The sequence below is a fragment of the Salvelinus sp. IW2-2015 genome, linkage group LG17 (genome assembly GCF_002910315.2).
Source record: "Salvelinus sp. IW2-2015 linkage group LG17, ASM291031v2, whole genome shotgun sequence".
NCBI lineage: Eukaryota > Metazoa > Chordata > Actinopteri > Salmoniformes > Salmonidae > Salvelinus > Salvelinus sp. IW2-2015.
The window spans coordinates 36163065-36178062 of NC_036857.1; the positions used below are offsets into that span (position 1 = coordinate 36163065).

At 39.6% G+C, this 14998-nt stretch overlaps 2 protein-coding genes across 2 annotated transcripts; both read right to left on the reverse strand.

The window, feature by feature from the left end:
* Positions 1 to 5119: 5119 nt before the first annotated feature.
* On the reverse strand, positions 5120 to 6511 carry LOC111977044 (transcription factor HES-2-like). Its single transcript, XM_024006304.2, has 3 exons — positions 6374 to 6511; positions 6171 to 6266; positions 5120 to 6035 (listed from the first exon to the last, which is right to left on the reverse strand). The coding sequence occupies exons 1-3, from the start codon at positions 6467 to 6469 to the stop codon at positions 5631 to 5633; spliced, it is 597 nt and encodes a 198-aa protein (XP_023862072.1). The 5' UTR covers positions 6470 to 6511; the 3' UTR covers positions 5120 to 5630.
* A 6230-nt stretch (positions 6512 to 12741) lies between these two features.
* On the reverse strand, positions 12742 to 14077 carry LOC111977042 (transcription factor HES-2-like). Its single transcript, XM_024006301.2, has 3 exons — positions 13923 to 14077; positions 13628 to 13811; positions 12742 to 13508 (listed from the first exon to the last, which is right to left on the reverse strand). Exons 1-3 carry the CDS (start codon positions 14010 to 14012, stop codon positions 13192 to 13194), a joined length of 591 nt encoding a protein of 196 aa, XP_023862069.1. The 5' UTR covers positions 14013 to 14077; the 3' UTR covers positions 12742 to 13191.
* Between the last annotated feature and the right edge of the window lie 921 nt (positions 14078 to 14998).

Consider the following 14998-nt stretch of genomic DNA (forward strand, 5'->3'; position numbering starts at 1 on the left):
ATTATACATTACTTTATCTCACAGGTCCTAGAAATTTGAGGGCATACACAGTTCGAAAAATGTCCTTATGGTGCTACAAGAGGTACATGATTTATAGGGAAAGCATCCTTTTATGAATGACTCTTTTCTATCTGAACACATCTGATTTAGCCTATACGTTTGATAGATTTCTTGATTGTTTATAGGAGAATAAAGGTGAATTCTGGAAGGCAGAATTGAAAGGGGAATCTGATTTTAATGTGCCAATGTTGATTGACAATATACTTGATGCCATTACGGCTATCATTGAAAGTAATTCTATAGTTTATAGAACTGTTTCTACTGTTTTTGTTGGGATTTATTTTGTAACTGTCTTCAGTTCAAGATTTTAACTTGTTTTTGAGCTTCATCAAGCCAGGTATCGGGTATCCTCTCAAGCGAAAACGCTCAAGGAGAGAGTTTTGCCCATTTTTATATTCTACCTCTGTGTCACAGACAATCTATGAAGTTGGCTTACTGGTAAATCTCTTTTTAGGGGGAGCGGGTGATAACTATCAGCTGTCAATATATTTATTTGTATCTGTTGGTTTTCTGTTAACTGTAGTTCTTGTACTTGTTACAAAGGGACGATCTATATCTAAGAAATGTATAGAGTTAGTTGAAGTGATTTGCAGAGTTGGGAGCTAATGAGTTCCCATTGCTGTTCCAAAAGTCTGTAAGTAGAAATATTTATTATATAGAAAATAGTTTAGTAAGCTCTAGTTGTGCAAGCTTAATTATTCAATATGTTGGCGCATCGCTTAAGCGGTTGGAGGGGAAGAATTTGAGGGTCGCCATACCTCCATCATTCGGGAATATTGGTATATAGCGATGAGACATCAAGGGTGACAAAGCAGTCTCCTTTACTAATAACTGGTATACTTCGTAGTTTCATTTGAAAATCAGTGGTGTTTTTTTTAGATAAGATTGCAACTGTTTGACTAATGGATAAATGTGAATGTCCACATAACGAGACACTTGTTCTGTTTGGGAGCCTGAAACGATAGGTCTTAATGGAGGGTCTGCGGTTGATTTTGTGAACCTTAAACGGACCATAAAGGATCAAAACTGTAGGTTTTGGGACAAAGATATTCCAATTCCTGTTCTGTCAACCAATTTATTTTCTAGTCCTTCATCAAGGACTTTATTCAATTGTATAGTTGGAAGATCGAAAATCTATTTCTTGTAACATATTTTTTTATCATCCAACAGGCTATTCATTTTTTCGATATACATGTTGGTATTAGAAATCACTGTTTAACGATGATAATGAGGCAGATTGACCAGAATGACATTTCATAGGTTGTTATTTAAAAATCCACACACATAGTATGTAACTCACTGTATTTCAGGCATTAGTCATTTTACCTTTTCTCACCTCAGCTGACCTCATTTGTATGTTTTTTATGTTTTGCAGTCCATGGTGGCCTATTAGACCAGCACATTAAGCTGGTCAACGGCATGCTCACCAGAAATCTGAAAAGGTCTGTATATACAGTATAGTCTTTCTTTACGTTATTTTCGCTTTAGTCCATCTCTGTCTTAATTTTTCCCTGCTTCCTTCAGAATTCCAAAGCTATTCTCTCATTTGTGATCTTCATGTTTTTTTTTCTTCAGAATGGTCCCATTCAGACATTGTGAAAGCCCCTGTGAAACCAACAGAGAAATGCCAGACCAGAGGTCTCTCCTCTGATGATTAAGACTCACAGGTATGGTTATTTAATATACAGTTCCAGTCAAAAGTTTGGACACACCTACTCATTCAACGGTTTTTCTTTATTTTACTATTTTCTACGTTGTAGAATAGTAGTGAAGACATCAAAACTATGAAATAACACATATGGAATCATGTAGTAACCAAAAAAGTGATAAACAAATCAAAATATATTTGAGATTTGAGATTCTTCAAAGTAGCCACCCTTTGCCTTGACAGCTTTGTACACTCTTGGCATTCTCTCAACCAGCTTCATGAGGTAGTCATTGGAATGCTTTTCAATGAACAGGTGTGTCTTGTTAAAAGTTCATTTGTGGAATTTCTTTCCTACTTGTGACAAGGTAGGGGTGGTATACAGAAGATAGCCCTATTTGGTAAAAGACCAAGTCCACATTATGGCAAGAAGAGCTCAAATAAGCAAAGAGAAACGACAGTCCGTCATTACTTTAAGACATGAAGGTCAGTAAATTTGGAACATTTCAAGAACATTGAAAGTTTCTTCAAGTGCAGTCGCAAATACCATCAAGCGCTATGATGAAACTGGCTCTCATGAGGACCGCCACAGGAATGGAAGACCCAGAGTTACCTCTGCTGCAGAGGATCCGTTCATTAGAGTTACCAACCTCAGAAATTGCAGCCCAAATAAATGTTTCACAGAGTTCAAGTAACAGACACATCTCAACATCAACTGTTCAGAGGAGACTGTGTGAATCAGGCCGTCATGGTCGAATAGCTGCACACAAAAAGCACTACTAAAGGACACCAATAATAAGAAGAGACTTGCTTGGGCCAAGAAACATGAGCAATGGACATTAGACCAGTGGAAATGTGTCCTTTGGTCTGGAGTCCAAATTGGAGAATTTTGGTTCCAACCGCTGTGTCTTTGTGAGACGTGGTGTGGGTGAACGGATGATCTCTGCATTTGTATTTCCCACCACTAAAGCATGGAGGAGGAGGTGTTATGCTGGGTGTTATGGTGTGGGTGTGATTTGCTGACAACACTGTTGTGATTTATTTAGAATTCAAGGCACACTTAACCAGCATGGCTACCACAGCATTCTGCAGCGATACACCATCCCATCTGGTTTGCGCTTAGTGGGACTTATTTGTTTTTCAACAGGACAATGACCCAACACACCTCCAGGCTGTGTAAGGGCTATTTGACCAAGAAGGGGAGTGGTGGAGTGCTGCATCAGATGACCTGTCCTCCACAATCACCCGACCTCAACTCAATTGAGATGGTTTGGAATAAGTTGGACCACAGAGTGAAGGAAAAGCAGCCAACAAGTGCTCAGCATATGTGGGAACTCCTTCAAGACTGTTGGAAAAGCATTCCAGGTGAAGCTGGTTGAGACAATGCCAAGAGTTTGCAAAGCTGGCAAAGGGTAGCTACTTTGAAGAATCTAAAATATATTTTGATTTGTTGAACACTTTTTTAGTTACTACATGATTCCATATGTGTTATTTCATAGTTCTGATGTCTTCATTATTATTCTACAATGTAGAATATAGTCTCCCAAGCGTTGCAGTGGTCTAAGGCTGCATCTCAGTGCCTTCACTATAGTTCCTGGTTCAAGTCCAGGCTGTATCACATCCGGCTGTGATTGGGAGTCCCATGGGTGGCGCACAATTGCCCCAGTGTTGTCCGGGTTTGGCCGGGGTAGGCCGTCATTGTAAAAAATAATTTGTTCTTAACTGACTTGCCTAGTTAAATAAAAGTAAAATAAAATATCAAGAATTGGGCTGCCTGTGTAAACACAACTTAAAGATTTGGGAGTACATTCAAACTATTTCCCTACAATAACTTTTCAGTCAATGCTATTTTGCTTGACTAAATGGAGAGGAACAAGTCTCCCGAAGGTTTGTGCAAATTTGTTGACGAATAGTTTTATATCTGTCTGATTTAAATCAATTAAAAAAACTAAAATGCCCGTCATTTTTTTCTGAAATAGCGCAACTCTACCACTAGATGGCATGGTGTCCTCATTACCTCATTAATGCATGTAAAAAAAAACATGGGTGATATCACACATTTTCCAATGCATTTAACAAAACATTTCCAAGTGCTCTGGAGTAAGACTCTGCTTCTCTCTTATCACACTGTCTTTTCGGTCAGAGGTGTGTGCAGCGATTTTTATTTTAAGACCAAAACCATGTCACTGGTTTTGCTTATTATCGTTCATCTGTCATTACATAAAGAACATAAAACAAACATTTGGAATGGCCTTCCTGTTCCAGTCTGTTTCCACTGATAGGTGGTTAGAGAGGTAAGGAAACCTCACTATAACACACACACACACACACACACACACACACACACACACACACACACACACACACACACACACACAGGGAAATGTATTGCCAGACACAGAGGATGATGGTGAACAGTGCAATAATAAAGTGTGTGTGTGTGTGTGTGTGTGTGCGTGCGTGTGTGTAATCACACCACAGTACTTCTATGAAAATCTATTTAACAGCTGAAGGCCCATTTGGAAGGACCTGATGTCAACCTTAGAGACCAAGCTGGAACAGTTGAATTGTTTATTTTTGTAAGTTATCAATCTTTGTTAACATATCACTGTCAGTATTAGAGCTTCTATTTTTTTGATTTATGTGTAAGGTGGTTGTTCGTATTGTACATTTGCCTGACCTATGTATTGGGCATCATAAAAAACATTGTGCGGGGACCGCGTTCGTCAGACTGCTTATCCAGACGCAAAGTACACAGGTTTATCCACACGCAAATGATAGCTCAACACACGCACAGGGAGAGGATAGCTCGCGTTGCTTCGATGATCACCCCTCATAGCTCGCAATGGATTTTGTCGCCTGCACAACACCTGTCAGTCCAAGCGCCTATCAAAATGACACTGTGCTTGTTGTGTAAAGGACTTCGGGCTGTTTGCTAAGCGAGTACCACTTCCTCCCTGTTCTTCATACTATTCGGCCAATACCTGGCACGAACTTCTGCCTCGCTCGCACACGTGACTACTCTCCTGAAGCGTCTTACCGGTCGGCGCCTCGAGGAAAGCTAGCTATCCGCTGGCGCAAGTGGGGACACTTCAGGCAGAGGTGTAAGTTTCACAGCTCCCCATGTGCTACACTTGCTCAACTGCCAAACTGCTTTCTATTTGACTAAAACCTTGTTCCTTAAAATGGCATGTTTACTATTTTACTAACCATTTAAGGCCATATGTTTAAACGTTTGTGTGACAGTTGGTGGGTGCGTCTTGATTACACGCACTTCTGTGCGTAATGATACGTTTTCTTACCAACTAAAATGAAATAGTATTTTGTCTCAGTCTAGGCCTAGGTTATGGCTACATATATCCCAGTCATACCAACAAAGACAACTAAGGAAAATTGAAATGAAGAGGAATATACCACGGTATCGTAGTTTTTATTACAGCTAAATATATGTACAATGCGTAATGGCAATACATATACAAATACATCCCTAAAAGAGACATTTTACGTTTTTAAGTAACATAACACAACGTGCTTACATATCGTTTATCTGCACAGACCCAGAATACTGAAGTCTAAAGTGCAAATGACACATATAATAACCCTTTGGGTTTACAGAGGCGTTTTCTGTGGCCCTTTTATCATTTAACCCCCAAAGAGGACTAAATTTAGCAAAATAAAATCCATGCAGATCTTAATAAATAAGAAGAATTTCTTCAAACTTCTTCAAACGACAGAAGACGTGTAATTACTTCAGTATATAATACTTAACTAACATGATTTAACGATGAAGTATAGCTTTTCATCAAGAGAATATGACAATGCATGCATCTCTATAGCCTAGTATTGATAAATACAAATGTACAAGAGACGTTTCCCCGACATGTACATATCATACAATTTACATTGGCGTTATGGCTTCTTGAATCTACCAGGGTCTCCACATGTTAGCATTGACAGCTTGTGGCACTGGCTGGGGCCGGTTGGGAAGCGAGTTCGAGTGGTTCTCGATTCTGGAGCCAACGTTGGCTTTGAGGCTCAGGAGTCTCTGCTGAATCTGGGGGAAAGCCCTGGAGCTCTGGGCGCAACAGTTCTGACAAGCTGGGTCGACGGACGCAGACATGGACTGCTGGATGAAGTCGTTCACCCGCTGACACGAGTCTTTGTCCAGGTTTGTTTTGGGGATCAGAGCGGTGACGCGCTGCAGGCAGGCTTTGTACCCTTCTTTGAAGCTGTCTGATGTACTTTTTTTCTGAGCGGCAGGAATATCACTGAGGAATCTTACGGTCATCTCAAGGATGTCAGCTTTCTCAAGCTTCGAGTACCGAGAATTCTGCACAAAAAGAGAACAGGGTGATGGTTAGACCACTATCTATCTATACGCATAACTTCGATGATGAAATGTTTACAGCTGTGTATTCTAGACACGTATAAAGCATAGCCTATTTGTTGGTTATTTGGAACTTACATCTTTTCCTGTGAGTGGAAGGATCAGAGTCTTCAGATGGTTGATGCTGTCATTGATACGAGCGCGCCTTCTCTTTTCCAACAAAGGTTTCATTGTCTGAAAAATGGTAACACACAATTTAGAATCCATGGCAAACCCATTTATCACGAGAATTTAGAAAAAGAAAGTATTTTCTATTCTATTGTATCTATTTAGACCCTTACCTTTCTCAATTCAAGCGCCTCTTTTCTCCTGGCCACAGTTAGCCTTGGAGCAAAGGATTGGACAGATTCGGAGGTTATATTTGGAATCATTTTCATTCTCGTATGTGGAGGAGCACTATTTTCAAGTAGGAATCTTTGAGATTGGAGAGGATATGTTTCCAACGACCTCGGGCCGCAGTTTATATGGAGGTCCCGAGCGTCGGTTCTGTGCGTCACGGGTACGCCCCCAAGCTACCGTCAAATAATTTTGACTGAGGACTTTTGCATTTGAAACAACACGAGCACCAAATGTACAATAATAACCATCTGTCTCCCCATTTAATCCAAGCATAACAACTATGGTTTGTGCAAGCTACATGTGATGATACAAAGCTTGCAAAACGTCTGCGTAAATAAGCGTTGCTTTTTGGTCAAAGTGATTTGAACATCAAATGCTATTGTATACAAGCAGTCTTTAACTTCAAAGATTTCTCATTATTCTCTGATTATTCTAAATTGCATAGTTTTTTATGTACAGCTTATTATTTACGTTTTTAAATAAGTTAAATGGTTCGATACCCATGCGTAATTACGCATAACCAATGTTCCATGGAAAGCATATTGCATTGTAACACCTTTTCATGGTTAGTGATTTAGAAACATATCAGCCACACATTAGGCCTACATGTTATTTGAATAAATATTAAACGTGTATGCAATTTCACGTTCAATTCGATAAATAGATGCAGGTTATAGTAGATGGACATGGTTCAATTCAATACACGTTTTTCAAATATACCGTTCAGCCTCTCACGTTTTGTAGATAGCATTAAACATGTTTTGCACAGATGTTGTTTGATATCCATTCTGTATCGTAGTCTAACATTGGTGGAGGGGCTATGGATGGATGGACGATGGGAGGGGGCACTGGGCTTTATGCATTATTTACATCTACACCGACAGATACCCAAGCCAAGCTAACTTCAAATAACATCTGCTTGTAAATTGTGATCAACTATTTTCTTAGTGTGTGATGTCTAGGCCTCTTACATTTTCTGATGGGAGCTGTCTTTACCTGTAGCCTACTTGTGCTGCCTGGGGAGGGGCGTGACTTTGGGGGGGTTGCACGACAGATGATGGGTATGAACTGAAATTCGTTTAAGTTCCTACATGAACAAAGCAAATGTAGAAATGTTTAGCATTCGGCCTATATCCTGAGACACATTTAGTAGACGAACCATTGTTGATTCGAGTCATGGTGTATACATTCCATGTGGCATAGTCTACAAACCCTTTACCGTTAATTCTATTCAGAAAATGCCTTTAGCATGTCTTCCATAGGCTACCAGTTCCTAACAACAATCACTACTCCAGTGTTAACGACCTATCAAACTCGGCGGTTCTCATGGGAATCACGCGTGCAGCACGCGCCATGGAGACCAGATGGGCGTATGTTACCGACCCCTAACCCACCCACCCCCCCAACCCAACCCAACCCACCTCTCCCATGTCCCCCTCCTCCCCACTACCATCCCCCTCCTCCCCACTACCATCCCCCTACCACCAGCCCGTGTCACCCTACTATAAGGGAAGAAGCCCCCACCCTGCTTGTTCTAAACTATTTCTGCATTAAGTTTTATGAAGCATGTTTTGCTAACAATTTTGGCGTCGGTAGCCTACAAATCTGCATGCGATTGGGTGATGGTCTCCATGGTATCCATGATTAAAAACTAGGATGCCAAAATAGATTTCCCCCCACACCCCCCTTTCTATAGATGCTCTCTCCATATTGCCATAGTCCGGTCGGCTTGACTTTTACATACTTTATAGCGTCCACGCTATATTTTTGCAAGTGTGTTTTTCAGTGTTTGTGCGTAAAAGCCTGTTTGGGTGTAACGAATTGATGATGGTCGATGCTCTAGTTCAGAGACGGGTCGCATCGATGTAGTTTAAGAAACACAGAATCAAACAAATAACATAGCCTTTCATTATAAGCCTTGTATATTTTCAAGTAACTTACAGATTGTTCGAAACTGGATATTTGCTATCACAAATCACTTTTAATTACCATGTGTACTTGACCTGTGAGGTCTGCATGTTTCAAAACATTTTCAATAAGATAAACAATCGAAATACTTCCAAGATAACCATCGTTCTAATTCTGTGGGGACAGGACCTTCTAACGATGCAGTTGAGCGGACGCTTGGCTTGGAACAAAACGAAGCCGTGAAATTGATACGCGCATTTGCTGCACGCGCCCCTATCACCCCCGCGGGGCCTTCAATTAACATTTCGGCTGTGTGAATCCAGAACTTTTCCATATAGAGCTTACGGTTAGGGTTCCCTTTGTCTTCCCAGCCAATTCGGCGTGGGTAACCCATCTGTGCAAGCTGAATGGACAGTGACCTATTGTCTAAGAATGTTCTGATACGTGAGAATGAAAAATTCAGCTTTTGGGATGGGGGAGGATGTCAGCCGCACCACGACTGCCCATGACGAGGAGCTGCGTAGCTGGAGTTGGGCTCTACACTTCTTTTGTCATGGCATGACCAGCGTCTCTTTAGCCAGACAAATGGGAATGGAAAAAAACAAACTCTCAGGTCATGTCTGGTTTTCTTGTGTGAGATCCAATGTAGCATACACCCAATAGTAGATCTATTGTATCTTAACCAAAGCAATTAGATGGTAAAGTAGTATTGTAATTTGGTTGAATACAATAGTTGTGTGTGTGTGTGTGTGTATATAACTCACATAACGGTTATTGTACATCAAATGAGTTTGGAAGCTCTTTTGTACAATGTGTACCTTATAACATGCTCTTTTGTACAATGTGTACCTTATAACATTTGTTGGCATCCATCCAAAACATTTCATGTCATAAAATACAGTAAGATATAAAACATCGGTAAAGTATATCTAAACCGTTTTCGTCGAGCTTATCAGACCACGGTGATATGAGCTGGTGACTGGTGCAGAATCTGAAGTTTTAGGCGTGGAACACAGCTGGGAAAAGGGGCCAGAACTCACTTAATATAGTTGCAGCAGATATTTTGTGATTAAGTGTACGTGAAAACAGATTAATATTCTACATTTATTTTGATGGGTTTATTTATCCAGGGGTTACCAGGTAGACTTTGCACCTGATGCGAACACTTAAGAAATCCCCGTACTTTTATGGAAGTGGAAGAGGTTTAAATTGTAATTCAAGATGGAAGAAAAGATGAAGCAGTTAAAATAAGTGAGTGGTTGAGGGATGGATGGTTCGGGATTGTAAAAAAGTACATTTCTTGAAGAAAATGTCGTGTTTGCTAGTTTGTTTTAAAGTATTTATGGTTGTGAAATAAGTTATAATAATAGTATAAGTAGTAGTGATGACTGCAGTAGTAATGGTAGTGACTGGTTATAGTAGAAAAATTAGGTAGATGGAAAGATATTGATTGATTGACTGATTTGATAGGATGGGATACGATGGAATTGCCGAAACATGTGAAAGTTGGTTTGGTGTCTGTAGCATAAACGGTTCAAGAGTTACTGTTGGTGGGTTATTTTAAGCAAAAATATTCATGGTTGATAAATATTTTTTACGAATTTGAAGTTAGCATAGCCTTAACATGTGAAAGTTGTTTTCCTTACTGTTGCTGCTGGTTGGTGAGTTATTTTCTGCAAATGTGTGCACATTTATGTAACTCTAGTTCATAAAGGTTTTAAAGAATTTGAAGTTAGGATACCCTATATGTTTTTTTTATAGCTTAATTGGCAAAGGAGCAGGACCATTTTGAATAGCTACCGTCAGTATTCCCATGATTCTCATTCAAACCCATGTTAATGTATGCACATTTTTAAATGGTTAGAGTTGAAAAAGTATAAATAGTATAAAAAATGGCAAGCAATCTAATTCGGGTCAGTCTGAACATCTCAACGTTGCTTTTGTATTGATAGCTTACGTAAGAGCAGTGGCACATCCAAATACGTCCTGTTCAATTCTATGGAGCGTTTATGAACATTTAACACGGTTATAGACTGTAGTTCAAAAAGTGTAAATGATATAACAATTCTGAAAGCAATGAATGTAAGTTGGGTCGGTCTGAACATCTCACCGTTGGTTTGGTGTTGATAGGTTAAATGGTGGAAGAGGTGCATGCCAACATTTTCACCGTGGAAGTCTATGGCTCTTTTATTGCCATAGGTCATGCATTGGGAGCTCATTTAAATCAGTGGTGTAAAGTACTGCCTAAGTTTTTGGGGGGTATCTGTACTTTAATATTTATATTTTTGACTTTACTTCACTACATTCCTAAAGAAAATTATGTACTTTTTACTCCATACATTTTCACTGACACCCAAAGGTACTGGTTACATTTTGAATGCTTAGCAGGACAGAAATTGTCCAATTCGCACACTTATCAAGAGAACATCGCTGGTCATTCCTACTGCCTCTGATCAGGCGGACTCACTAAGCACAAATGCTTTGTTTGTAAAGGATGTCAACAGCAAAGGTTCTTGTGAAGATGCTGGAGGAAACAGGTACAAAATAACGCGTCTCCTTCCTGAGCGGTATGACGGCTGCGTGGTCCCATGGTGTTTATACATGCGTATTATTGTGTGTACAGATGAACGTGGTACTTTTGTTCCGTCTGGTTTGCTTAATATAAGGACTTTTTAATTATTCATACTTTTACTTTTGATACTTAAGTATATTTTAGCAACTACATTTACTTTGATACTTAAGTATATCCCTTTAAGACCATCTGCCACAGGGAAGATAGCTTTATGGCATCACAGGATGTAGGCTACACATTTTGGCGCAATGGGGTCTCATGTACTTAGTATGAAACTGACACAATGCATGAAAATGCCAAGGAAATATGTTCACAGTGAGTTTGCTCAGTGAAGAGTTAATTCCAAGCCACTGGATGTATTAGGGGTGCTATCTGTTGTGAAGCCAATATGTTTTGTTTTAATTTTACTCAAATCATATTTTATTTGTCACATACACGTGTTTAGCAGATGTTATTGCGGGTGTAGCAAAATGCTTGTATTCCTAGCTCTAACAGTGCAGTAATATCTAACAGTAATATCTAACAATTTCACAACAATACACACAAATCTAAAATAAAGGAATGGAATTAAGTACATATAAATATTTGGGCAAGCAATGTCAGAGCGGCATAGACTAAGATATAGTAGAATATGATATAATACATTATATACATATGAGATGAGTAATACATAGACTAAGATATAGTAGAATAGGATAGAATACAGTATATACATATGAGATGAGTAAACCTAGACTAAGATACAGTATAATATGATAGAATACAGTATATACATATGAGATGAGTAATACATAGACTAAGATACAGTACAATAGGATAGAATACAGTATATACATATGAGATGAGTATACATAGACTAAGATATAGTATATACATATGAGATGAGTAATACATAGACTAAGATATAGTAGAATTTGATAGAAATAGGAGTATATACATATGAGATGAGTAATATATAGACTAAGATATAGTAGAATAGGATAGAATACAGTATTATATATATATATATATTGTTTAGAACTATCATCTAGATCTCATAGACTGTCACTCCTTGCACCTGTTGCTCCTTGACTGAATATGAGTGGTTACATTTCTCTAGCCCCATCCCTCAGCTTAGGATAGACAACTGGCAGGCTCAGGCTTTTGTGCCTTTTAACTTGAATAACAAATACAGATTTTGTTAATACGATTTTTGGAATCTATACTGACCCCTAAAGAGACATTGAAATACAGGACAGTAAGAGCAATCTGGTCTCATAAACGGATGTGTCCAAAGACAGAACAATCCATCCATTGGCTTCACATCAACCAGAAGGCAAAGACATTTCCTAAATGTAGCATGTCTTTATACAGAAACATTTTCTGTAAAATGTCATGTTGATGGTGCATATAAATGTCATTTAGATTACAATCCATCATGATGCTGTTATGGGACTCATACTGGTGAATTTTGAAGTACTTTATCTTAGCATTACACTACTTCATATGGGCTCACCAAAATGTTTTCTTTAATTCGTTTTGTTTGAAATGCCTCTATGGGCTACCCCCATAGACTTTACCCCCAAACCAAACAAGAAAATGTCCTCTTTCCCGAGCAAATTCCCGATCAGAAGTTATGAGCAGCGCACCACCCCACAATGGGACGAATGGGGATCAACTGATGTGCAAACAACCAAATAGTTATAGAATTATTCCTATCGCGCCATTTCAGTAAATAAAGAGATTCGTGTCATTTTAAAAGAAACACATGTTCAATCCAATGTTTCATGTTGTTGGAATAATGTTACCAATACTGAGAAAACACAACAAAACACTTTCTTCTTCTTTTTTTTTATAATGAGCTTTTATTGAAAGTACATGATCAATGACAAAATCGTTTAAGTGTCATAGGATACATCAACTAAATTATGTCTTCATCAAATAAATAATACATTACTACAACACACAGTGTTTACAGTCTACTCCTTTGCACAGACCAAAAATACTTTAAGTCAATAGCGCAAACCTCAAACAAAATAACCCGTGGGGTTTTACAATTGTGTTGTCTACAACCCAAATCTTGGAAACCCCAAAGAGGATTGCATTTAGCCTAACAAAGATCATAGAATTTGTCTGCTCATAAAATCTGTGCTCATCTGATTTTTCTGTGAATAAATAAACACATTACTATAGTCAAACGTGAAATAACTCCCTCATCTCTTCCAGTTAATATCTACATCTAACAGCGTATATATATATATATCACAAAACAATGATCGCTAAGGGGAGCGTCTGTCTAATCTACCAGGGTCTCCACATGTTAGCATTGACAGCTTGTGGCACTGGCTGGGGCCGGTTGGGAAGCGAGTTCGAGTGGTTCTCGATTCTGGAGCCAACGTTGGCTTTGAGGCTCAGGAGTCTCTGCTGAATCTGGGGGAAAGCCCTGGAGCTCTGGGCGCAACAGTTCTGACAAGCTGGGTCGACGGACGCAGACATGGACTGCTGGATGAAGTCGTTCACCCGCTGACACGAGTCTTTGTCCAAGTTTGTTTTGGGGATCAGAGCGGTGGCGCGCAGCAGGCAGGCTTTGTACCCTTCTTTGTAGCTGTCTGATGAACCTGGAAGAAAAATAGGCGAAAGTTTAGTTTAATGACCCAATGACAAATGTACAACTTATTCATACAATACAGTACACATATACAAGATGAAAGAATTAGCTTTCTGAAATAATACTCACTTTTGACTGGAGATGAAGGGAGATCTCGGAGGAATCGGACGGTCATCTCCAGAATATTGGCTTTCTCAAGCTTCGAGTATGGAGCGTTGTCTTTGCCGACCAGAGGGAGGATGAGAGTCTTCAAGTGACCGAGGCTGTCGTTGATGCGTGCGCGCCTTTTCTTTTCCAACAAAGGCTTTAGAGTCTGGAAGAAGCGATAAAAAGCCATTAGTAACTCGAAAAGGGTAGAGCATTGAACGAAAGCTACAGTATAGCGAGTTGATGATAAACACATTTGACTCTTAGTTTCTCTTACCTTTCTCAGTTCGTTCGCTTCTTTCCTCTGGGCCACCGTGGACCTTGAGGGGACAAGCTGGGTAGTCTCGGGAGTGATTCTTGGAGTCATGTCTTTAGCTAGAAGTTGTGCTTTTAGGAGAGAGGCGATGTGCTCTTTGCGAGGCGGTGAGCTGCTGTGTGCTGAGCGGAGGGAGAGCGCTCTATTTATGCGAGTCTCCCGCGTCGAGGGAGGGACCTCCATCCATTGTCTTGGAGTCTTGACGCAGGGACTATGCCTTTGGGACAGCAACACATGCACTCGACTTGACCATCTGGCCTGTGGGGATATATGGTTGACATTTGGCTTCCACAACTGGCATGTCTCACTGCTGGTATTGCATTTTGTGGTAGCTATAACTTGAAAGCGATTTAAAGTTTCATTCATTCATGTGCACCATCTACATCCTTGCCTATAACCTACATGCTTATATAACACGTGGGATCCTAAACTATCCTGAAATCCAATTTTAAAGATAAAACTGTATTTTTATGATAACATCATGTTTAATAAACAGCAGTAAGGTTTATTCGGAAGCATTTATTAGATAGCCTACAACTTGCTTATTGACACATTGTAAATTGCGTTATTTGCACATTGGGCTACTGGACCATAATGAACTTGGGGGGGGGTCTTACAACCAAACAAGTTGTATTACTAGTTCTTATAATCATGCTTCTATTCAAATGTAGATTCTGGGTCTAGGTTTGTTTTCTTCAGTCTTGATTCAGAGTTAGGACTCAGGCAAATGTAGCCAGACAAACGTTCTAAAATAGTAAGGCGATGCGATGCGATTCCAAAATGTTGAAAAACAGATCCCCAAGCCACGCTATGTATGGATTAACATTTGCTTGTCCTAATCAACATGTTTTCAATGCAGTCTATCTGAACAAGGACATTCACCTGTGGCCAAGACCCTTCTTAAATGGGNTCACCTGTGGCCAAGACCCTTCTTAAATGGGAGGGGGGGAGGGGGGGGGGGGCAATGCAGTGGAACCATAGATGTTTGTAAAATAATGAAATGTAGATTGTTTGAATTATTTATGTCAAATAGCCTA